The 22,911-nt window shown below is 47.6% G+C and overlaps 1 protein-coding gene across 2 annotated transcripts in view; it reads right to left on the reverse strand.

Moving 5' to 3' along the window:
* Positions 1 to 22,911, reverse strand: part of COL26A1 (collagen type XXVI alpha 1 chain) — a 165,893-nt gene that overhangs the window by 26,526 nt on the left and 116,456 nt on the right. For both annotated transcript variants that reach the window (XM_056506932.1, XM_056506931.1), the window contains 3 exons: positions 14,366 to 14,427; positions 3,485 to 3,638; positions 1,182 to 1,226 (listed from right to left, as the gene is read on the reverse strand). In XM_056506932.1, the coding sequence (XP_056362907.1) occupies positions 1,182 to 1,226; positions 3,485 to 3,638; positions 14,366 to 14,427 (261 nt within the window). The remainder of the gene's footprint in view (positions 1 to 1,181; positions 1,227 to 3,484; positions 3,639 to 14,365; positions 14,428 to 22,911) is intronic.

Raw genomic sequence — 22,911 nt, forward strand, 5'->3', positions numbered from 1 at the left:
CAAACTGCAGCCTTTTCTATGGACAGAAGGATGGATTCCCAGGCAGGTGATCAGCAGCCCTTTTAGGAAAGCAAGAACATTTGTTCACAGCACTGAAAACAGCTTCTACCCCTAAAAAAAAAACAACCCAGCACACCTGAAACTTCACTGCAGCAAATTCCAGCACAGAGGAAAGAACAGCAGAAAGTGTTTTCAAGCTGTGCTGCTGAGGGTGGGTCAGGACATTCCCTCACCTGTGTCAATCAGCCTCAACCCTTCAGCCCAACCTTGTAACTCCATCCCATGGAGTCCTGCAGACCAGGAGCAATCATTCCCTGCAGCATCCTCAATCCCAGTGCTGCAGCAGAGCTTTAGAGAAACTGGCACTTCCTGCCCTGGAGGGGGAAGCACTGGAGGAAAGGCTGGGAGAAGCAGCACTGGGTGATGTGACAGGCAAGTGCTCACACTGCTGACAAATGGAGTTACCAGCTTAGAGGAGACAAATGCAACAGGGGGAAAAAGGAGGGAAGGATTCAGGGAAAAGGGGGGGAGCAAATCTTCAGCTGGCATAAATCAGCTCTGCTGCTGTGGCATTGCTTCCTGTGGTGAGTTTATCCTCCAAACAATATGAAGCAAAAAACCACAGGAAAAATACTTTTTAAAATGCAGAGGGTGAGTAATCTACTGCTGGGAACCAAATTAGATGTGCAGAGATCTGGATTTTCTTCCTGGCTCTGTCATGAACCTGCAACACACCATCTGCTCCCCTCCTTGCCCAGGGTTTTCCCTGCCCAGGAGCTGCTCTGTTTATATGGAGCTTAGGAAAGGGACACCCTGAGCATCCCCAGAGGCTCCTGCAGCCCCTGGCAGGCAATACCACTTACAGAAGAGTTTTCTCCATCACTCAGGACATGCCCTGCTGGCTCTGGCCACGTGTGCTCCATCTCCATCAGACAGTGCTGTCCATCCCTTGTGTGCTGGGGGATTAATGTCTCAGAGGTGATAAAACTGGAGTTTGGCCTCTCCAACCAAAGCAGCCCATGATCAGATAAAATGCAAAGAACAAACCCAGCCTCTCCATCTGTGAGGCTCCAAGGAGCTCCTGGCCACAGGACCCTTCTGCTTTTTGGGACATAAGTACAGGACTGGGCTTAACAACAGTTTGTGCTTTGAAAGAGAAATAGCAGAAACTATGAACTTACCCTGTGGTATCAGCTGCTCCTCTGCACCTCTGTGTCCTTTAGTGTCTGTTTAAGAAGAACAGTGTAAAAAATAATTTAAAAAAGAATAGGAGAAAAATAGAGAGATATGAAAAATTAGGTCTCTTGCTGCCAACTGGCTCAGCCAGAATATATATATATTTTCTTAATACTCAGAAAAATATATTCTGTTGATTACCAAGCTGATCAGAAAGGCCAGTGGTGCAGCTGTCTCAACAGCACTGATTGCTTTTAAATGATTGTCTATTCTCAGCCCTGTCACTCACAGAAATAACCACCCTCATAAACAGTAGCCAGCTTTCCTGGACCTCAGCCTGGAGAGGCATCAGCTAACCCAGAGCTGTGGGGTCATCCAGGAACACTTCCAGAGCTCCCAGCATCCTGTCCATACCAGCCACCTTTGTGTCAGCATCCTGCCCTTGGTCCATCCAGCCTGGTGGCAGGCAAGGTAGGGCTGGGATTTATTTTGGCTGAACACCCAGGAGCAGGGCAAAGTAGGGAATGTTTCACAAAAGGCTCAGGGGAGGGGTGGGAGGGACCCTTAGCTTTCCACAGCCCCAAATCCCCAGGACACCCAGGCTTGGCTTTCGCCTACTCCAGTATCCCACAGGATCAAAGATCTCCTGGGGGAGCTCCCAGCAGCAAGGCACACACAGGGCTGAGATCATGCCAAAGGGGCAGCTCCCCTCCATCCTAAATTGTGTAGAGTTCCCTCCACCCCACCAAAATCCACACTGAGTTTGTTTGGCTGGCTTTGAATCGTGGACACAGACTGGAGTGGGGAGGGAAGGAGGCCAAACATGGACCCAGATCCATGAAATATCCCCACAGCTCTCTGGCAAAGTGAGGATTTGAAGCCCACAGAGGCTGGGTAGGGGCTCCAGCAGGTGTCAGTGAGGAACTGAAGTAATTATTTCTCACTGCTGAAAGACACTGTCCTGCTCAAAACACTCCAGTCCTTTCCTGATTCCTTTATTACACCACAGCTCTTATTCCACAGCAGGTTAAATAAACCAAGGCCAGAAACACAAAGGGTAACAATGAGCAAGAGCAGCACAGACAGAGCCTGGAATGTGGCTGACACACAGCTCAGACATCACCCCTGCTTTGGGAGGTGACCAGCAGGGACCACCTGCAGGGTGGGAGGTGCTGACCCTGCACATGGGCTGAGCCTGCCCCAAGTGCTCAGAAAAGCTGCTCTGAAGCCTTTTGCTGGGCTAACTTTGGTGCACAAAGTGCAGGTGCAGAGACACTGCCACAGCAAAAAGAAATGGCATGGAAAAGAATGAGCATCTAATAGACACTGGGGGAAATGCTCTAATTCAGCTCCTGGCAGCTGTGGCTGTGGTTCTGAGAATACTTTGCAGAACATATTGTCAGTGAACCTCCCTCCATGTTGTGGCATCATGTCAAATCATAAACAGGGACAACATCTGGACTGGTTTGGTGGCTCCAAGTCTGCTGCAGTCAGGAGGGGCTGCCATAATAAACTGCTTGGGTTAAAAAAAGGGAAAGAAAAAAAATAATAAGAAAAAAGCAAAGTATGCCCTAAAGAATAAAGAACTGCTCTGGGAGCAAGCAAAGCAACAGACAGACAGGGCTTTGGAAGCAGAGAGCAGGGATCTTCAAAAAAGATGCCAAGGTCAAGAAAATTCAATGCATGGGGATCTGTCTGGCCCAGTGGGCTCAGAGGGAGACTTTCTTCTAAGTGTATTTTTTTTTCATGCCACAAGAGGGATCATAAAACAGCCCATTGTGTTTATGGCAAATTTAGAAAATATAAAGCAGACTGCAACTGATGCTGCTATTCATGGAAAAGTTTTTTGCCCTAACAGGACCAAGAATAACCCATGCAGCCATTCCTCTACCCCCCAGCACTGCTCCAGATGGGGAAATGCTGCATTTGGTGCTCAGTAGGTGAGCAGGAGCTGCCCCACTGTGATCCTGATGGCTCTCTGGGGTTTCCTCAGGAATGTTTCCATGTGTCCAGACCTCAAAATCCACACATTTGGGCTTAAAACAAGCCCACTGAAACACAGAGTCAGGCACAGTGGCCCTGCTGGGGTTAACAGAACTCCAACAGAGCCAAATTCAGCTCCCAGCAGATGTTTGTGCCAACAGAAGTTGTGGCTGCCACAGGCCACCCCAGCTGGCAAAATGCAGCTTCAGTGGATTTCTCCCAAGGACATCCCTGCTCCAAGGACAGAGCAGAACAAAACTCCTCTCAGCTGCCCCAAAGGCACCCTGGAAGGAGGGTGGTTAGGGGAGGACCAGGCCAGGCTTACCCACAGCCCCCAGGGATTTCCTGAGCACAGTGCCAGGGTTGAGCAGGGGGAAGGCATCAGGCAGCAGCTCCTGGTCCCACGAGGCCGTGGTGCCCGTGATGGGCAGGTTGTTCTCCAGGGCTGGGCTCCTCTCTGCAGCCTCCAGCAGCAGGATCTGCACAGGAACACACACAGGGTCAGCTGGGGCTCACAGCAAGGTGCTCAGAGCTGTGGTTCAGCCCCCTTCACTAAAGGGTTGGGCTGGATGGTTCTGGTGGGTCCTTTCCAACCCATAACATTCCATGATCTGTGATCTGGGTGGTTTCAGATGTGGTCTCAACTCCTCAGGAGGTCCTGAAACTCCTTGCCAGAGCTCCTTTCTGCTCACACACCACAGGATTTTGGCATGAAAGCTTTATTGGTTTTAGGAAATCAGCACCAATTAGCTTGGAAGCTGCTGTGTTAATTGTGATTGTGTCCCACACACACCCTCCTTGGGGAGGGCTCACTGCCTCCAGAGTGGGATTGTGTCCCTGGGGACAAACATGACACCAAGGACTGGAGCTGCTGTTGGGGACACAGCATTTCCCTGCTGTTCCAGCCCAGAGCCAGAAGATCAGGAATTACTGAGAGCTGGGACAGGTGAAAGGCTGTGCCTGCAGCCCCAGGGTAGCAAACTGAGCACAAGTACTGGTTGGAAAAGCACAAATACTGACCAAATTGAAAATGATGGAGAAGATGAAGCTTTAAAGAGTTGAAGTGCTTTAACTTTGAAGCAAATTAAAGAAGAAAAAAAAAAAGCAGGCTATTTACTCAAGGAGCTCTGCTTGGGAGCAATAGGATGTTATTAAAACTCACAGCTGTTTCTAGGCCTTGCAAACACACAGCCTTCAAATAAACCCATCAGGCATCCCTGAGGTGTGTGGGCCATTCACAACCTTCTCTCCTTGGCAAAGTGACCCCACATCCCCCATGTGATCCAGGCTGTCCCTCAGGCTGTGCTCCCTCTGTGAAACTGGGAGTTGCTCTCTAACATGGGAACATTTTTCTAGGCATGCAGCACTGAGGTTTGTTACAGCATCATCTTTTCCTGTTTGAAAACCACCTAAGCAACACTAATTTAGGGATAAGGGAAATAAAAGGGAATATGGCTCAAACTTTCCACTAAATCCCTAGAAGTTTCAGCCTTTACACACTGTGTTGTCTTTACATAATGAAGTCACACTGCAATTATGAATGAGAGTGACTTGGCTCCACTTGTTTGTTTTTAACTTGCAATTATTAGAAGGTTTATCACTTCTTTATTGCAAGGCCTGGTGAGAGCCAGCACTGCAGCAGCGCCAGAAATGATGAACTTCCTGCAGAATGTACTGGCCTGATGGGGGTGAATCAGAAACTAATTAAACTGGGAGCTGGGTTAAGTGCAAGGGAGCTGAACCTCGCTCTTGCAAACAAGCAAAATTCTTCCTTTATTGCAAGGATCTTTATTTATAGATCCAGAGTCCCACTTTCTGAGTACAGCAGAAAGCAGGAAGGTCACAATGCTTTTCTTCACCAGGTTTGACTGATGCCAGGCAGGAAGGAATCAGTTCCATCTGCCTTTTGCACTCTGTGCTCCTACCCAATGATTTATTTCTCAGACTTTCCAGGAAACGTGTTATCAGTTCAACAAACACTTAAGCATGTGCCTAACCATAGCTGTGCTTAACTCCCATTGCCATGGGACTCAAGTGTGAGCTGAAGACCTTTTCTGAATCACTTTATATTATTTATTATATCATCCTTCCACTTCCCCAGCAAACACCTGGATGTTGCCAGAACGTAGAGAGGCAGAATAACCCTGGAGGTGGCAAATCAGAGGGGCTGCAGGCAGGCAGGGCTGGGCTGCCCCTGCTGTGGGGAAGGGGCACACAGGGCTGTTCTGGACACTGCTCTGCAGGGATATCAAATCTCAGCCATGGTCAGGGCCCAGCAAAGCACAGGGGCTCTGCCCAAGGTCGCATCTGGAGTGGAACGGCTCCAAATCATTTTTATGGGTGATAATAAAAATGTGTTACCACATAATCAACACAAAACAGTGGCAAGGGTATCCTTTTCATTAAAACAACATGTTTTAAATGAGCACTCTGCTGATAAATGCTGTAAAAGCTGTAAAGCCATGCACAGGATAATCCAGCATGCACTGTTATAAATTGACTATATATACTTTGCAGTCATTAAGGCTCAAACCATAGTAACAAGTTTATTTTCCCTGGGCACGGAATGATAGAGGTCAGGAAGTCTCCAGGCTTGAAATTGCTGAGAAATTCTAGTTTTTATGATTAGGGCTGAAGAAATGCCCAAAAGAAATAAAGCAGAAAGAGGAGAACTCTCACATCCGTGAGATCCACAGAGCCAAACTAAAGAAGGAGAAGCACAAGGGATTTAGTCACATTCAAAAATCTCAAACTACACACAGCTCTTTCAGCAAGGAGTGTCCTCTCACAGCTCACACAGCACAGAGCACAAATGGGCTCCTCACACATTATTGCAATAGCACTGGAGCCATTCATCCATTTTCTGTCACGTTCTGTTTTTCTTAAGGCTGCCATTGCTGTAGTCAGGGGACTGGAGGAGAATTCCCACTTTCATTAAACAAAAAAAAGAAAGTCTTGAGCCCTCTGAGTAAACTGCTGGAAAATGATACCACAGAGGCTCACAGCCAGAAAGAAAATTAGCAAAATGTGCAGTGTATTAAAGTCTCAGTACTAAAATCTTGGTATTTTCTAGTCAATAGGGTTGAGGTAGAGAGAGGGATAACATCAAGGGAAGAATGTGTGGTTTGAGGGAATCCTCATTGCAAGCAGTGCCCACCTGTGTTGTTGCTACAACTTCTAATACAGAAGTTCTGCCTCCATGAAGAATGAAGGCAGAAAATATCCTCATGCCACCAGAAAAATGATAAATGATAAATGAGAAATGATAAATGATAAATGATAAATGATAAATGATAAATGATAAATGATAAATGATAAATGATAAATGTCTTGCAGCCATGGGTGATGTCACCCACCAGCCAGCCAGGGAAGGCAGGACACAAAAACCCCTTTCCTCCCCACCTTGAAATGTGCAGTCTGAGGTGAAGGACAGCCTCAACTCAGTAAAACACTCAAACTTTTGTCTTTCTCCATGGATGGAAAAACTCAAATCAGCCTAAATGGCCGTGCTGAACTGGATCCTGTGGCAAGAGAGGTCCCAGCAGCACAAGGGCTTGTCCCTGGCTCCAGACCCCATGGTCAGACACAGCTGAGCTGGGTCAGGGGGCTGGAAGGGACTGAAACAGGGTCACCTCTGCTGCCAGCAGCTCACAGGAGCCACGGGAGTGCTCAGAACACTGGGAGCACCTGGCCAGGGCTCAGGGCAGCAGGGTCTGACCCTGATCCTGCAGGATCACCCTGGGGCTCCCAAACCCACCAGGCTCCCAGGGCAGGCTCTGGTTCTGCTCCATTCCCAAGGCTCCCAAACCCACCAGGAATCCCAGGGCAGGCTCTGGCTCCTGCTCCACTCCCAAGGCTCCCAAACCCACCAGGAATCCCAGGGCAGGTTCTAGATTCTGCTCCATTCCCAAGGCTTCTAAACCAGGAATCCCAGGGCAGGCTCTGGCTCCTGCTCACTCCCAGGGCTCCCAAACCCACCAGGCTCTGGTCCTGCTCACTCCCAGGGCTCCCAGCCTGGCTGTGGATCCTGCTCTGCTCCCAGCTCTCCTTGGGGACATGAGCATGGTGTGCCTGGAGCTCAGTCCCAGCTTACTCAGCCCACCTCCTCCTGTTCCATTTGCCAGCATAAACTCTCTCAGCTTCAGACAAATACCACATTTCTTGCATCAGATCAAAAGCTCGGGCCAGGGACAATGGAAATGGGAGGACAGTTTTCATCTTCTTGAGATGTTCTGTGTCAGAGGACTTTTTTTGGCTTGTAGTGGCTTTCCAGAACGCTATTTTTGTTGTTCCCACTCATCAAAAAAAAAAAAAGATTTCACAAAGGCAGCCTCCTCTGCTCACATTCCTGATGTCCTGTTACTAGGTAGGTGTTAGAAACAAGGGGAGAGCAGCCAGGCTTCCAAAGATTTAAAAGTTGATATGACAGGGCTCAGAATGCTTTTTCTTTGGATAAAAATCCAGATAGATATTATTAATTAACAAACAGGGGATATTTGGATTCTTGAAGCATCAGTGGAATTAACTCCCTTCCTTCCCTCACTAAAGAGGATGAAAAGAAACTGCATGAATCCAGCTCATCAGCTAAAAATTCCAGTGTAAAGTAAGATTCCCTTGATCTTGTAGAGACACAAGCTGATTAATAATGGCAATTGCATAACTTATTTGACATATCTTTCTTCATAGCTAATTATTTGGCAATATAAGAGTTTTTTAATCATTCATCAAGACAGATCTAAACAGGGAGTTTTACAAAACGTGATGGGGATGGTCTCTCTCTCACAGCAGTGAGGGACCTGTGAGCACAAGGCTCCAGCACAGACACAAGTGCTTGGTTTCAAAAGCCAAAAGACAAACAGTAAGTGTCTACCAACATCTGAGGAGCTGTGCCCAAAGAGAACCTAAGGTGACTTCATCCTTTCAACACTTAGAGGCTTTGGCCAAAGGGACAAGATAATTAGTGCATAGAGGAGTTCTTGCTGCACTGATAAATTATGGGGGGAGCACTAGCTGATGTCATTGCAGTGACTCAGTGCAGAGCAAAAGGTGAGCAAATGTCATCAGATAATGCATGGAAGACAGAAACATGGACAAGGGCTTCTATCAGATAGCACAGTTCTTGTTCTTCTGCAAAGAGAGGACCCAGCAATCCTTCAGTGCCCTGAACACAAAGCACACAAGGGGGCTCAGAGTGAAATCAGGTTTGTCATTGTGCCTTTAAAATACCAGATAAATATCCATGGGAGCTCTAACATTCCACCTCAAAATCACACAATTCCTATGCCCCAGGTATTGCTGAGCCTGCTGGGATGCAGGATGTGAACCCAGAGCAGCCTGAGGTGAATTTGGTCCTGACCAAGTGTCCCTGTGCCCAGCAATGCCTTTGGATGAGCTCTGCTTGCCTGCAGGTGAGAGCTCAGGGAGTCACCTCTGCTCAGGTGCCTCGTGTGCTCTGCTCCTCCACAGAGCTCCAAAAGCTGCTGGGAGAGAGCAGCACAAAGGAAAAGATGAGGCTGGGCCTTTCCTGCCTCACCTTGGCACAAATTGAAAGAAAAATCACCCAAAGTTGTTTTTCTCTTACAGTGGTACTTTAGTTGTGAAGCTCCCATAGAATTTCTGATTAGAATCAAGTGGAAATTGGAATATTTGGACACCAAAAAGGATCTGAGTGCATCCCTTGGGCTCCTCACACACCTCCTTGACAAAACCTACTGTTTGTCCACAAATGTATTTCTCTTAAAAATTCAAAGTTTGTAAACAGTGTTCCCAGGTATTAAACACACCAAAAGTATCTCCTAATGCAGACATAGGACTGGCTTGGCAAACTTGAGTTGCGTGTCAGGAAAAGAGAATTTTGTAAAGTTATTTTATGAAAATATTAAATCCATTTGACTAAAAATGCCAAACTTGTAACTAAAAGACTTTGTGGGAGGGAATGGTGGACGAGGAGGCCTTTGCAGCCTTTTTTGTTGTTCTGGCAAAGGATTTACAGCATTGGCCAAACACATGGAACAGTCTTAGGGGACAGATGCTCCTTCAATCCAACAGTGATAAGAAATAAGGTCCAAAAATTCCTAGACTTTAGAAAGAAAGGATTTTAATCATCATACTAGGAAAGACAGCAGGATGCCCAAATGGGAGAAGGGTCAGTACCCAAATTGCCTCATCATCAGGATTATTGCAGCTCAGCAAAAAAACAAGAGGTGGATGCAAAGTTACACAAAATTCAAAACACACACCAAAAAAAAACTCCAAAAAGTTTGCCCACCCAGTTTTGTTTCATGGTTCCTCCTTGAAAGTATCAATTAGGAAGTTGCATTTTATTCTTAGGGACATTTGAGTCATTAACCTAAGAAATTCAGCATTAAATTAGAAATTTTACAGGGATTGATTCCAGGTTGTTACTGCTACCAGAAACCAACCAGTTATTATATAGCTACAAATTCTCCTTAAATTCAATGTACTGCTGGAGCTGGAGAAACAGATTCTGCTCAGAGCCATTAGGAAACCTTAGAGGTTAATAAGTAAGACACCTTCCTGTTCAGAAAGAAAAGGAAATACCTGGTCATGGTTGTCACTACAGAACATGGAAAATCCATGGAAGTCCTGGAAGTATCAGGCAAGTGCTCATGTCCACCCTGCAGAGCCAGCAGCAGCCTCATGGCCAAGCAATTCTGGTTCCCCTCCCAATCTCTCAGCCATGTCACAGCACTGTGAAACATTTCCTATCTTCCAAATATTTCTCCCCTACAGCAGGGAATTGTTTTATTGTCTATCAGAGAGAAAGGAAAGACAAACCCCATGAAACATCCCAGACAGCTGCCAATATTTCATGTAACTGCCTGGGAGAAGAGAGAAATATAGAAATGATCACATTAAAACTCCAACTAATGATGTTTTACCATCCAAAGACATGGGCAGTGAAGGTGCTGTTGGTAATCTCTCCCAAATAAATGGGCTGATTTCAGAAAAATAGCAATGAATCAATCAAATTCTGTGCACCATACAAAGGTTTTCTTTAAAACCTTTCAGAATCTTCTGTGTGGGGGATCACATTACAGGGGCTGTTTTCATGCAAAAACTATGCATGTCATTTATCAATCACACAATGAATCAATCAGACACTGGATATGTAATGCTATCTGCAGGCATTAAAGCTGTGAGTGAAATGCCACGAGCTCTGCAAGAGTGGTGTCAGGAGATAAGGCTGGGTTAGATCAGCCCAGATCAAGTGCTGCACTCCAACTGGAATTAATATTGTGCTGCCCAGAGCTCTGTGGTGGTGCTTACTTAGAGAAACTGGGAGCAAAATGAGCAGAAATTTGTGTGCAGCTGCCTGCAGCCCTGCCAGCCCTGCCTGCAAATCTGCCATCCCTGCCTGCCTCCCTGCTCCCTTTCCAGCCCTGCCTGCCTCCCTGCTCCCTTTCCATCCCTGCCTGCATCCCTGCTCCCTTTCCAGCCCTGCCTGCCTCCCTGCTCCCTTTCCATCCCTGCCTGCATCCCTGCTCCCTTTCCAGCCCTGCCTGCCTCCCTGCTCCATTTCCAGCCCCACCTGCATCCCTGCTCCCTTTCCATCCCTGCCTGCCTCCCTGCTCCCTTTCCATCCCTGCCTGCATCCCTGCTCCCTTTCCATCCCTGCCTGCATCCCTGCTCCCTTTCCAGCCCTGCCTGCATCCCTGCTCCCTTTCCAGCCCTGCCTGCATCCCTGCTCCCTCTCTGCTGTGGGCAGTGCTGTAACTCCCAAGTTTTGTCTGGACTCAGTCCTGTGACACAGGAGGGCAGCACCAGGCTCAGGAAATTCAGGAAGAGCTGAACACATTTCCTACTAAGGGGCTGTGCTGGCTGAAGTGAAACCTTTGCTATGAAACAAAAGCAGGGTTTGCTCTGCTGTCCCACCAACAAGGCTCCTGTGGGGTCAGGGGTGTTGTGAGGTGTAAACTAAGATGTCACAGGAGGGAAAAAAGGTTGGGCATGTTGGGGTTTGGAGTGGGGGTAGTTTTCTTCCAGTCCCCATCATTTCTTGTCCCCAGGATGGACACCATCCTCCCTGACACAGACCCTGTGCTCTGCAGATTTCCAGCTCAGCACCATCAGTCAAGCTTTCAGAACTCTGGCTCTCCGTGGGTCTGAGCACATGGACTCTATCCTGGGGAGACACTGTGGGAGCTGGAAACAGGAGATGAGGGTGGAACCTGATTCCATCTGCCTTCACCTCCCTCCCTCCCTGCAGAAACACCTCCAGCACAAGGACATCCTAGAGCAGCCCTGAGGAAGGTGTGAGGCATGTGAAGAGTTGGTTCTGCAGCTGAGCCATGGCTCAGCCTCTCCTCCTCAGGGGCAATAAAAGCACTGGTCCCTAATGAGTCATTTTTCATTCCATTTGCTCTCTGTTTATTTTCCCTTTTCACCTTCTGATCCAACTCTCATATTACTAAAATCAGAGGGTTACTTTTATTACCTCATTTGGGCACTGATCTTATAATTTGGATGAACCAGCTCACCCTTGTAATAAGAAAGATGAGACCATTGCTGGTTATATCCCCGTTTTTAGGGGGGTTGCTGAAGAGGAGGGAAAAGAAGAAACCTCAGGCTGGTCTTTCCTGTTGCCATCCCTGAGCTCACCTTGGTCATTCTGGGCTGAAATTCAAAAGAGCAAAAGCAGCAAAGTGCCTCAACTTCAGCTCCCTCCAGAGGGAGCAGGACTGTAGCAGGAAAATCCAGCTCTGCTCACAAGGAGGATGAAATTCCACATCTGCCTTTGCAGAACAAACCTGCAAAAATCCAGTGGGAAACAGCCTCTGCCACTGGCAGAGATGTGTGTGCACATCCCATCCCTCCTGTGCTCCTCAAATCAGCTTCAGGTGGCTGTGGTGAAATGGGACATGACAAGAAGACAGTTTGGACAGCTGAGAGACAACTTCACATCCAGATCCTCCAGCAAACAGGGATCTTCCTCCAAAACCCAGAGCAGGAATGCAGACAACACCAAACCAATGTAAGCACCTTTTAAATGATGCTGGCTATTGCTGAATAATAACAACTGAGTTCATTAGATTGCTACAAAGATCAAACTGAACTTAAATTAACCTTGAGAAAAAGGGGAAATCAGCATATTTCTCTTGTGTACAGCACCAGCAGTCATGTATTGTTGCTTCACTCTCTGTTTCACTGCTACAGTCAATTTTTGCAAAGCATCCACATCTTTTCAAACAGAGTGGAAGCCAAAAGATTGATAAGGACCTTGCTGCAGAAGGTCTCCTTGCAGAGACATGGTCTTTAGTAGTTCAAAAACGAAGGCAATAACTCATTTTCCTCTGTAAAAGTAAACCCTTTGATGAGCCTTGCTCCCAGCTTGGGCCTGTGTGGGAGCAGAGGGAAGTCAGAAGGGAAACCATCACAGCAGCAGCACGGAGTGCCTGACTGCAGCACTAAATCAGAGGCAGGACACTCAGGCTCTGCCTGACTTCCCAAAGGGATCTGGGCAGGCAGAACCTCCTTCCCCTCCCCAGAGTCCTGCCAGACCCCAGCTGGGGTTGCCATCAGGCTTTACTGATGTTACCCACACAAGTGCTGAGCAGCACAAGCCAGCAGAGTGGGGAGTGATGCCAGCACAGTCTCTGGTTGTCCTTGTACAGGCAGACAGAGAAAATCCTGGAGAGCCAAGAAAGGTACAGCTGGCCACAGCCTGGGAGAGAAGGGCTGATTCCTTGGGAGAGAAGGGCTGATTCCCTGAGAGGGGAAGGGCTGATTCCCTGGGAGGGGAAGGGCTGATTCCCTGGGAAGGAAGGGTTGATTTCCCTGGGAAGGAAGGGCTGATTCCTTGGGAGAGAAGGGCTGATTCCCTGAGAGGGGAAGAGCTGATGATTCCCTGGGAGGGAAGGGCTGATGATTCCCTGGGAGGGGAAGGGCTGATTCCCTGAGAGAGAAGGGCTGATTCCCTGAGAGAGAAGGGCTGATTCCCTGGAAGAGAAGGGCTGATTCCCTGGAAGAGAAGGGCTGATTCCCTGGGAGGGAAGGCCTGATCCCATCTCTCTGAGGCCACTGGGATTCAGGACTGCACACTCAGGGCTCACTCACCAGCCCCTCTCTCCTGCCCCCCCACCAGCCCCTGCTGCTGCCCCAGCTCCCTTTTTTTCCTTTGCACTACACCAGTTGTTTCCACTCGAACAATCCTGCTCCCCAGAATTTCATTCCCCCCACCCCTTCATTTTTTGTAGTGAAATACAACTATGAAGGCTTTGAGGAGGCTCCAGACTTCATTTCAGCACAAACAATTCCCAAATTACCATAATATCATGTACTGGCCTCAAAAACACCACACAACCACTACCTCCCTCCACAAAGGTTTCTCCCTAAATTCTTTTATGTCATTGATAAGCATCAGTTAATGAATAATAACAGCAGTAAATGCCTTAAAGGGACCAAAGCATGATAAGTAACAGCCAGGAGTGGGCTGTCACAGGAGGGACCACAGATCAAAGGGGAATGCTGACTCAGCTGCTTTGTTGCTAGACTGGAACAATTTATCTGAATCCCAGTAGGTAGAAATTAAAACTATTTGTAGGAAATAAAAAAAACCACCCTCCACAATGGGAAGGCCTCCCTCTAATATCTGTCTCCACTAAACTATTCATGAGAGCCCATCCTTCAGAAAAGGGATAAAAAAGCAGGACTGGAGGAATAGAGCAGAGCAGAGGGAGGGCAGGAGTGGCAAATAAACGTGATGGCAACACATGGCACAGATTTCTGAGGTGTGAGCATTGTTTTGGAGGAGCTGGGCTGAGGCAGCAACGGGAAGGGAAGGGAAGGGAAGGGAAGGGAAGGGAAGGGAAGGGAAGGGAAGGGAAGGGAAGGGAAGGGAAGGGAAGGGAAGGGAAGGGAAGGGAAGGGAAGGGAAGGGAAGGGAAGGGAAGGGAAGGGAAGGGAAGGGAAGGGAAGGGAAGGGAAGGGAAGGGAAGGGAAGGGAAGGGAAGGGAAGGGAAGGGAAGGGAAGGGAAGGGAAGGGAAGGGAAGGGAAGGGAAGGGAAGGGAAGGGAAGGGAAGGGAAGGGAAGGGCTAGAGGCAGTGTCTCATTTTCTGGGGCAGAGCCACTGCCATGGAGAGAGGAAGACACACCTGATCTCTCCAGGCCTGCCAACTTGACATATTTTTTGCCAGCAATTCCTGGAACTTTTGGCCAAACAGGAGAATAAAGGCAGCTCCTTACCTTGGCCTCCAGCGTGTTCAGCCTCTCGGTCATGTCAGCGAGCCTGGTGCAGTTCATGCATTCTAGAGAGAACAAAACACAGTGAGGGCACTGCCAGGGGCTGTGCATGCTCACCCAGGGCTTCAGCTGCTCCCTTTGATCCAAGGCACATGGAAAAGTGAGTCAAGGTCAGTTATTGGGGAAAGAAATATCCAAATCCACTGCACAGGTCACCAGGCACAGCCACGTTATGTGAACCTTGTTTGGGGATGTTTAGGGGGGCAGAGTGTGAAATTAAGCTCCCAAGATGCAGAAGACAGATGAAATAAAATCAGTTTTAAGATTTTTCATGCTGCCAGCCATCATGACCTGCTGTCACAGGCAGAGATATTTGTCCTGCCACTGGTGTGGCACCTGCTCCCACCTCACACCAGGCTGCACAAGCTCCACTCCATTTAACACTCTCTCCTCTACTGTTTTCCTGCTAAAATACCAAGGAAAGCAATGCACACACAAAATGCCCATCTCTGAGGAGTCCTGCTCCATCCCTGGGCTCCCAGGCTGTGTTAGCACTCCTAGACAAATGAGACAAAGCATCCATCTCAGAGACAGCCAGGAAATCCCATGCAGATCCCAGGGCTGCAGCATGAAGTGGTTCACATCTCCCTTTGCTGCAGAGGAGCAGCAGACAGTCAGCAGAGGATCCTGACAGGAGCCTCAGTGAGAACAAACACTGCCAGAATGAGCTCTGAGTGCAGGTTAAAGTGGCTGCTCCCTCCAAAGGACATTCCTTATCTAAACAGAAGGCCTGCTGCTTTGCCTCTGGTTTCATCTCAGCAATTTTAAAGTGAATGAACAGAGATTTCATCAAGGAGCTTTCCCAGTGCCTTCAGCAGAGTGGAACTGCCCACTGCCAGCTCTCAGAGGAGCTTTCCACACTGCACCCTCACCTCTCATGGCTCCTGAAGCCCAGCAGTTCTCAAAAAGGGAGAATGATTAGCAGCATGAAGCATTTCAGAGGGTAAACCATCCATATTCAGGTGGTGAATCACAGCTCATGTCCCATAGAGCAGAAATACATCTCTGTGTGCATCCTGTGCTCCTGTTTTCATTGATTGCCCATGGAAATATTTAACCCTGGTGCTTCCACAGGGCTGGGAATGTTGATCTGTAGTTCTTGAGCCCCTATCAGACTGCTCAGGTGCAGCTGGGGCTGCCATGATCAGAGGATGCTGGGGAGCCCAAAGCTTCCCTGTGGCAAGGAATGGCTGAGCATGGATTTTGGCCTGAGTGAACACCCATCTCATTGATTTTCCTGAGGTCATGGAGCAATCTCCATGAATTGGAAGGTTTATTTTTTGTGGATAATAAACACTGGAGAATTCCAGGCCCCCAAGGGATCTCTCCAGCCCCAGTCACTGCATGGAGCACTTTGCATGCCCTGGTGGCTCTCAGCCACACAAAGATTTGAGTGCATGGCTTGCAAGAATAGGAAGCTGGGCTGTTCCACCCTGGTGATTTACAGGCTAAAACGATTGTTTGAGTGCTAACAGCAACCCAGTGCATCCACTTTCCAAAAGAATTCTCACACTGGCCCTCTGTGAGGAGCTGTAGCTTCCCAGAGGAGCCAGACACAGATCTGGCACCTCATAATACACAACATTCTGCAGACAAAGCATCTGATGCTCCAGGAGCACTCAGATGGAGGGATTTCCTCACAGGTCAAAACTGACATGGACTTTCTTTTACCCAACAGCAAATATCATTTGTTTATTTTTATTTTCTTCAATAGGTCTTGGGCAATATTTTTTGGCTTGAATTGACCTGTGAACATGCAAGTGCCATAAGTGCACTGTCCTGTGGGGGAGGAAATGGGTGAGGCCTGTTTGGTCTGGATCTGCTTGTGGTGTGTCAAACAGGGAATTGCTTTCTGTATGTAACTGGCTGCAGGCTTTTGATCTTGCTCATCCCCACAGAAAGATAAGACTGAATAAATCCAGTGCTCCCAGGAGCCAAAAGACTCACCAGATGTGTTACAGAGCAAATAAAATACACAGCCCTGGTCTCCCTTCTGCTGGCTTGCACATATTGGTAACTCCCACAGGTTCAGACAGACTGACTTGAGCTGTGTGAAAGCCATCTCTGCATCTCTGAGATGGACTGACCACACAAGGTCCCTCTGGAGAGCTCAGCTCATAAATAAAGGTTTGTACCACCCCTGTGCACAGGGTGAATGAACCAGCTCCCCAGGAGAAGGACAGGGCTCAGGGACAGCAGCAGAGCAGCAGCTCTCTCTGCTCCTGAAAAGTGTCTCAAAGAGCCCTCTCAGGTACACTTGAAACAGAAAATGTTTGATTTAAATGGAAAAAATGACAGAAGAGGAGAGAAACCAGCAGTGTCACTGCATGTGATATTTGTACTAATGTGATCTTCATGTCAGTGATGTTGAAACAGGCAGAAAACACAGCCTGGGTCAGAAAGAGAACTACTTAAGTTCAAGCTGGATTTGATCTCTGATCCTTTCTGTTGAGAAATGCCTGGAAACCCAGATCCACACCCAAAGTGCTTAAACTGGGCCCAAAAGACAGTTAAATAATCCAGAAAGTGGATATCCTAATGCAAAAGATCTTACTAAGGCAAGAGTGCTGCCAGCAAATCCATGTGACATTTATTTATCTGCCCAAGAGGCAGACAGGGCTTTCAGAGGCAGAGGAGTGCTCAGGGCTGCAGTGCCAGACACTGCACTCTGTCTGTGTGTCTGTCCCTCACAGCACACCAGGGACCACACTGCTCAGGGTCTGGGTCCACAGCTGTCCTTGCAGAAAATGAGAATGCTGGTGACAAATCAAGCTAATAAATATCTTCCCTAACCATGGTGCAATGAAGTATTTAGTGTCTAATCTTGATGGCTGGTGGTTCCAAGGCTTAGGACTGTGAAGCTGAATTTTCTGATCAGGGTGAAAGCAATCTGTGTTATTAAAAAGAGCTTGAGAATCTCACATCATTATTTCTCATGGAACAAATGCAACACTGGGGCAAATGCACACACTGTCTGACCTGGGACTGCAGAGCAGACGCTTTCCATATCTGCAGAAATCCATCACTTGGTGCTACACAGAACCACAGTTTATTTCCCTTCTATTCCTAGTTGGCAGATTTGTATTTTTCCAGCTAAACTCTGAGAAAGGAGTTGTGATTTCACTCTGTGAATCCCAACCTCAAAACACATGGTAGGATTTGTTTTAGAAATACTCCAGCAGGGAGGATAAATAATGGAGATAATGACCATGAGACAGTACCAGCATATCCTGTGACAGCCAGTCTGTCTCCACCATGTCTCACACTTACTGTCCCAGCACATCCCTCCCTTCCCATTCCTCCTTTCAACTGGAATGCAACTGGAGGGATGGAAAATTCTAAAGCAGAGGAGACATGCTGGGAAATAACAACCCAGGTACTCTGTACCAGCTGTGACCCCCTTAACCCTGGCACAGAGCTTGGTACCTTCAACCCATCTTTGATTAAAGATGAGCCTCCAGTGCTGCAGCTTTGCCAACAGGCATCAGATCTGTGCCTGAGCTCCCAGGCTGGATTCAGCCCTAAAGTGAATGACCTAAAGCAGTGAATGATGGCTTCAGGTACCTTGTAAACCTGGCACTCCTGCTTTGCATAATTTCAATATTAAATACTTGCATACTTCAGCTTCTCAAGCCTGAAAGCCACACCAGTCTTCAAACTCCTCACTGAAATCCTGACAAGAGCAGTGTGATAACAGCCTGATACCAATGGGGCTCAAATGATTTCAGCACAGTTATCACAGTGGCACTGAGAGCAGTAAAAGAAGAACCAGCCCAACTTTCACCATGGGGTCACAGGTCAGTTTTGTGTGAAAAGGCAAAGAAACCTCTTGGCACCTCTGCCCAATTTCTCAGCTCTGACAGCCCACACTCATTTCTACACCCAGAGTCCCTGCAGAACATTAAAAGAGCTTTTGGTTTCCCTACAGCCAGATGCTCAGTAGATATAAATTGCACTGCTCAACTGAAGTCAAGGGATCAAGGCTCTGTCTCTCTTTTTCTTGATGGATTGCTCTAAAATTTGTGTTTCAGAGGGGAGGTGGAGGAGGTGGTTTATAGCATATGAAAGAGAAGAGAATTCTGGAATCACAAAGCCTTTGTTTAAACAAATAAATTCTTTGTAGCCAGTTTTTTTTTCAAGACCATATTTTGCTATTACAAGAAACTCCAGCCTTGCAATGCAATGGGGCATAGCATGCAGGCAGGCTGGGGGACAGGAGAATCACATCTGCAGCTCATGCTTCAACCTGCTCAGACTCCAAACAACACACCTCCCTCCTCCCAGGCTCACTCTCCTTTCATCACTGTTAGCTTAATGTAAAGGTCCTGTAAAGGATCCAAGGCCAAAGGATGAAAAAGGACCAAATCTAACACATACACCGAGACACAAATGAAATACTTGATTTTTGTGACACAACTTGCCTGGCAGCTCTTCCCTCTCCATCTGATCTCATCCACCACTTCCATTGCGTGGCCATGCACAGAGGACAGGCTGGGTTATCCCCAGGGCAGAGCTGCCAACAGCTCATGTTGGAGCACTGGGAAGGCAACAGCAGCTCCATGAAACTCAACAGCTCTGAACTCAGCATCAGCAGTGCCTGGAGCAGCTCCTGCACCACCACAGTCACAGCCTGGGCTGCACTGCCCTGACAAATCAGTGGCACACAGCTCCAGAAGCTCCAGCTGGAAGAACATTTTGTCTGTCAAAGTAAGCAGGAGACCAGCTTTTCTCAGCAGACACCTTCACCCAGGACAAGCTCAGAGCAGTCTCTGAGCAAGTGTGGAAGAACTCAGCTAAATTCACCACTCAACCATGTTTCTTTGCAAAGAGAAAAGGATGAACTCAAAACTCCCAAGGGAAATGGGGAGCACCATTAACTCAGTGAGATCCCAGGATCCCATGCCTGATGTTTTATTTGACACTTTGGGAGAAACCACCAGACCACTGGCCCCTTACTGCCACACACATTTGCACACTTTAGCCAGAAAAAGAACAGTGACTCTCTCTGACACTGGCACAGGAGGGATTTCAAGTCAAATTCCAGCAGAAATATGAACACAGATCTTCTGTGCCTACCTAGGTGGCCCTCAGCTGGGGGACAGCCAGCCTGGGCTTGCATCTCCACCTCTCTTTAATTTGTCTGATTTGACCCTTCCAGCCTTTTTACATGGTTACTGAGTTTCCTTAAGTAGTTTATGTTCTGGCCCTTTGCAAAAGCTTTCGCCAGAGCTCATGAAGGATAGCAGGCCCAAGCCATAAATCACAGAAATCTGGGATCTGTTTTTTCAACACATTTCCTCTAATGAGAGTCAGATGTTGGCTAGATAGGCTTTATTAATTGTGCTTGTTTAGAAGGGGCTGTGTGTGCAGCCCTGCAGTGGGGTTTGAGCAGTGAAGGGCAGAGGGTTGAGAGCAGACAGGGAGGGATGGACACACTGACACCAGGAGGGATGGACAGACTGACACCAGGAGGGATGGACACACAGACACCCAGAGGGATGGGCACACTGACAGCCAGAGGGATGGGCACACTGACATCCAGAGGGATGGACACACAGACACCCAGAGGGATGGGCACACTGACATCCAGAGGGATGGGCACACTGACATCCAGAGGGATGGACACACAGACACCCAGAGGGATGGGCACACTGACATCCAGAGGGATGGACACACTGACATCCAGAGGGATGGACACACTGACACCCAGCAGGGATGGACACACAGACACCCAGAGGGGATGGGCACACTGACATCCAGAGGTATGGACACACTGACCCCAGGATGGACACACTGACACCGGGATGGACACACTGACCCAGCCTGAGCAGCAAAGGCTCAGGAAGGAAAGGCTGGAGAGCTGAGAGGGCAGGCTCTGAGCTGGGCACAGCTCAGTCCCAGCACAGCCAGAGCTGGAGCTGTTTCTGCAAGGGAAGCTCCTGAGTTTTGTTCAGTGTAGGATCATTAAGGCTCCACTGCTCTCTTTACTGCCCTAATGTTTACTTGCTGTGTGCATTGTAAACCACAGAATCACAGAATATCCTGAGCTGGAAGGAGCTAACAGGGATCATCCAATCCAACTCCTGGCCCTGCACAGACACCCAACAGTCCCACCCTGGGCATCCCTGGAGCAGGGTCCAAGCTCTCCTGGAGCTCTGGCAGCCCTGGGGCTGTGCCCATTCCCTGGGGAGCCTGGGCAGTGCCAGCACCCTCTGGGGAAAGAACCTTTTCCCTGATATCCCTGACACAGCTCCAGCCCATTCCCTCAGACCTTGTCGCTGATCAGCTCCAGTGCCTGCCCCTGCTGTTCCCCTCCTGGCAAGGACAGTGGTGAGGGAAGGTCTCACTGGGCAGGGGCTGCCAGAGCCCTGATGCTGGGACAGAAAGGACAAGTCGCCCAAGCCAGAGATGAGCTGTGCACTCAGTGCTCTTCTTCACATGTCCAGCTGCACGAAATCTGTGCTCTGACCTGCAGACACTGCATGCTCCAGCCTGGCCACAGCCTCACCTCCCACCCTGCCTCTACACTCCTGTGCCCTTCTGCCCACTCAAGGGTGGGACCTGGTGATCCTTCAGCCCATTCTGGGATCCACATTCCAGGCACAGCCCCACGACATCTCAGCCTGGTCATCAGCACAGTAAAAACATCTCACACAGCAGGAACCTGGGGCTCAGAGAAACTTAGAGAAGGTCTCTTTGACCAAAGAGAGTTTGTTCTTTCCCACAGTTTTCACATCAGGATTTTGCAGGCTGGAACATTTTATCTTCACCTGGAAATTGTGAGTTATTAGGTTGCCTATCAATATGAAACAGAACACCTCCAGAATATTTTTGCCTTTTTACCTTCATTCCAGATAATTCACCATCTCTGCTCTGAGGCCCCAATCACTGCCAAAATCCCCCCATTTGTAATGTCTCTCATATCTCTATTATAACAACCCTCACCCTTAACTTTACTGGCTATCTTTAAAAAGCAGCTCAGATTTCCTTCCTTATGAGAACTGCTATCTGATCCTTTTCTGCTTGTAAAGTGTTCATACTTCATTTTCATGTCTACTTTCTTCTTTTCCTTCTTAAAGAGGAAAAGGCTTTTTTTATTTTTTTTCACAAACAAATAATAACTGTTTTTTCATTATCATGATATTCAGTGTTTTTAAAACATCTGTAAGAAAAATCTTAGCAAAACTGAGTGAAAAGAAAGTTTACAAAATGCAAGTTACTCCAAGTTGTTGCAGTAACAACTACTATCCTAAAAGCTACACAAAATTTGGTACATTTTTTCAAGTGAAAAAAAAGGGTGCAATTTTTAAAAGTTTTGTAATATTATCTCTAGATGTCTTTTTCTTAAATGATTTTTCATACCTTCTCAGTCAAATGTTTCAGCCTTAAGATCTGAATAGCATTTTTTAAAAATCTCACTTAAATTAAAAATAAGTGAACAAATTAAATAGCCTTAAGTGAAAGTAAATGGTTTAGTTTGGGTCAAAAGAAACTATTCTGATTGACCCAAACCCATATTTTAGTTATTACACTGTGTCAAAACTTTAACATTTTCCATTTCAGATTCTCCCAAATAATTTTGCTTTCCAGTTTTTTTGATTTGGCAAATCAAGCCAACATCCCTGCATTATTCACTCAGGTCTATTCTTAAACAGCTCACATCACTCATGTTGCTTTATTTAAGATTTCACATGTGCTCACTCCCACCCCAGTCACTAATTTTATCACAATTCCTCTCAGCCTGGGGGTCTGTGCTCTTCCCCATCCTGCTGGTGAGGCTGGTGCTCTGTCAGCATCTGCAGTTTGATCAGGATCATTTATTCACAGGCAGCCATCAGCTGTGAGATCTGTGTTCAGTCCATCTCTATCTGCCCCAGGAAGGTTTAGCAGGGAATGGCTGGGTTTTGATGCAACATGTTTGGATAAGAAATGCATCATCCTGATTTTCACAAGCACCAAGGACATTTCACTGATGTACTTCACTAATGAATTTACCCTGAAAACAAAGATTTTACCTGTCCAGTGTGAGTTTGCTAAAGCCTTGCTGGCTGGAGCTGCTGATGCTGGAGCTCCAAATGATGCTGGTGGCACTGGGGCTACTCAATAATTTGGATATTGCACCAAACAAACCCTCACTTGGTTCCCAGCTGTAACAGGGCATGGCAGCAAAGCAGACAAAGCAAATAAAAGGACAGAAAATAAAGACACACAGGTATGAACAATATGTATCTAGAAACCTCTCACAGCAAGACAGGGCAAATCTAAACTAGATTTAAAATCCCCAAATTAAAAGAGGGATTCCACACACTTTCCAGCCAAGGAAGCTGAGGGCACAATGTCCACAGGGCCTGGGGCTCCTTCCCAGGGGAAAGCACTCCTACAGCTGGTCCAGCCCTCACCATGCCAAAATCCATGTCTGATACCTCCATCGTTGAACTAAACTCATTTCTCCCTCAATCCCTGCTCTATGACACAGAGAGAAACTTCAT

The sequence above is a fragment of the Oenanthe melanoleuca genome, chromosome 19 (genome assembly GCF_029582105.1).
Source record: "Oenanthe melanoleuca isolate GR-GAL-2019-014 chromosome 19, OMel1.0, whole genome shotgun sequence".
NCBI classification, from domain to species: Eukaryota; Metazoa; Chordata; class Aves; order Passeriformes; family Muscicapidae; genus Oenanthe; species Oenanthe melanoleuca.